This window comes from Sinocyclocheilus rhinocerous, unplaced genomic scaffold (genome assembly GCF_001515625.1).
Source record: "Sinocyclocheilus rhinocerous isolate Xijiao unplaced genomic scaffold, SAMN03320098_v1.1 scaffold691, whole genome shotgun sequence".
Classification (NCBI taxonomy): domain Eukaryota; kingdom Metazoa; phylum Chordata; class Actinopteri; order Cypriniformes; family Cyprinidae; genus Sinocyclocheilus; species Sinocyclocheilus rhinocerous.
Window position 1 is genome coordinate 21,751 of NW_015656606.1, and position 2,781 is coordinate 24,531.

Genomic DNA, 2,781 nt, shown 5'->3' on the forward strand with positions numbered 1-2,781 from the left:
GACCACTTCCCTGACGGCTTGCCTGACTGCTTGCTTGACCAGTTCCCTGACCATAACCGCTTCCTTGACGGCTTGCCTGACTGCTTGTTTGACCACTTCCGCGACCACTTCCCTGACGGCTTGCCTGACTGCTTACTTGACCACTTGCCCGACCATAACCACTTCCCTGACCATTTCCTTGAAGGCTTGCCTGACCACTTCCCTGACCACTTCCTTGACGGCTTGCCTGACGGCTTGCTTGACCACTTCCCTGACCATAACTGCTTCCCTGACCATTTCCTTGACCACTTCCCTGACCGCTTGATTGACCATAACCGCTTCCCTGACCATTTCCTTGACGGCTTGCCTGACTGCTTGCTTGACCACTTCCGCGACCACTTCCCTGACGGCTTGCCTGACTGCTTACTTGACCACTTGCCCGACCATAACCACTTCCCTGACCATGTCCTTGACTGCTTCCCTGACTATAACCCCTTCCCTGAATGCTTACTTGACCACTTCCCTGACCATTTTCTTGACTGCTTCCCTGACCATTTCCTTGACTATATGCTTGACCACTTGAATGTCCACTTGCCTGACCATAACCGCTTCCCTTACCGCTTGCCTGAACATTTGCTTGACCGCTTCCCTGATGTTGAACACTTCCCTGACCATAACCGCTTCCCTGACTGCTTGGTTCACTGCATGCACGGCCACTGGTGGTTGGGCAACATGTCTGTGTGGCAGGACACTGGCCATCATGGAAACAGCTTTCAGCAGACAGTGGAATGTTCTTCGGGTTGGGACATTGACTTGGCTTCACTGCATGGTAACATAGTCAGCTTTAGTTTGTGCATATAGACAGTATGCCACGTCAATATACAGCACGAAACACTCAAAGCATGAATAGCAAGTTAATAACAAAGTGAACTATATTCTAAGTATTATTGCTCTTTATTTTGTAAAGCAATCCTGTGTTTAAAACCATCCTAAAGGATGAATTCTAACTTCCTTTGACGAGAATAACAAAAGGCTAAATTTATCATTTATCATCAACAACCAAAATAATATAACACAAATACCTGTATATGGAGCCGTACAGTAACGTCCGCATCCATTGCTGCAGCACTTCTCATCGTTGGGACAGTTACAGTCACTAGTACAGGACCAGGTACACAATCTTCTTACAGATGATAGGGGTGGACACTCTCCTGGCTTTGCTGTTATACAGACACATGACAGAAAGCATCACTGTGTGTGCGCGCGTGTTACATGTCAGGGGGGGCGCTAGCATCCATTATTAACTGAAACTCACTGGAAACAGGCGGCACGCAAACAGGCCCATGGTCAAATCGACAGCATTTGTGTCCTCCAGAGCAGTCGGTATCAGAAGAACATCCTCGACGGGACGGCAAGACTGCCAGCGTCGCCGGACAGTAACCGTCCACTAGAGGATTCAAGAGGATCATTAGGGGAAGCCAGGGAGTGCGGTTTCAGCACTTGTAAATCAGGGGTTTTGCAATGGATCTGAAACCTTAACACAAATTTAACATTTATCTGCTTCAAATCAAATGTTTTAAAACCTACTACTCATTCCAAATCCTACATTCAAAGACTGAAAGTCACTCATTTCTGCATTTCTTCAGGTGGTGTAATGAATTCAACAGATCTTCTCACCTGTGGGTCGTCTTTGAATAGCATCTGTAATGCTCAAGTATCCAAACAGACACGATAAAACCGCAATCAACGAGCGATGCACTCGAGCCATCATCCTCCTGACCTACGATTTCACAATGATCTCTGCTGGAAAATGTGCTGAACTGGTGCGTCAAGAGCAGCAGACAACAACGCGCACAAAACTAAAACGAATAAACGTGTTGCTGCAATATCAACCGCTGTAAAACCGCTGTTTTAAAGATCCAAGGAGATCAGGTCAACTCCAATCCTGATCAAACTCACCTGCCTGTAGCTGTCTAGTAATCAGACTGGAAGACCTTGATTAGCTTGTTCAGGTGTGTTTGATTGGGGTTGGACGAGCTGAATGCTGAGTTCACACCATGTCATAATTATTAAGGTAGCCTAATTACGAGAGGATTGTGCATTTCTGGCCCTGTCCCAAATGGCACCCTAAACCCTCGCGGTCTTCCTCTGAGTCCGCACTTTCATGACGTAATGCAGCGTTGACTGTCGGGTAGAAGTCTGCTGCGGAGCTCGCCCCAGTGCGGGATCAGCAGAAGTGCGGATCGGGGGCTCATAACAGCCTCAAAGGAGGCATTTACAAGCACCCTTCTGAACGCTAAAATGACGAATGGGACACCCTAAGGTCTCGTGGACTTAACGGACATGCGCACGCGGCGGCCACACACACAAATACACAGTGACACACACAAAGTGACACACACACACACACACACACAGTGACGCACACACGCAGTGACACACACACAGTGACGCACACACGCAGTGACACACACACAAAGTGACACACACGCAGTGGCACACACACAGTGACACATACAGTGACACACACACAGTTACAATATGCCATAATTCCAGCCAATCAGAGACGAGGCTGCTAACTTTTGATTGGCTGCCTTGACAACCAATCACAACATTCCTTGCATTACCTCGACAGCAGAAGAGAAAAAATACAGTGCATGCATAATTATTATGCAAGTTGATATTCAGATCATATTTTTTTCCATGCACATTTTACCAATGCCAAACAACATCAATCTTAATAACTACTATTAATCTTGTATTTAATCATTTAGAATTGATATATAATTATTCATGAAGACT

At 46.6% G+C, this 2,781-nt stretch overlaps 1 protein-coding gene across 1 annotated transcript in view; it reads right to left on the minus strand.

Annotated features, from left to right (window-relative positions):
* LOC107720491 (fibroin heavy chain-like) overlaps positions 1 to 1,874 on the minus strand; it is an 11,474-nt gene extending 9,600 nt beyond the window's left edge. Inside the window, exons 1-2 of the mRNA XM_016528208.1 lie at positions 1,657 to 1,874; positions 641 to 801 (exon numbers count right to left, since the gene is read on the minus strand). Coding sequence (XP_016383694.1) covers positions 641 to 801; positions 1,657 to 1,750 — 255 coding nt within the window. The 5' untranslated portion in view covers positions 1,751 to 1,874. The remainder of the gene's footprint in view (positions 1 to 640; positions 802 to 1,656) is intronic.
* Between the last annotated feature and the right edge of the window lie 907 nt (positions 1,875 to 2,781).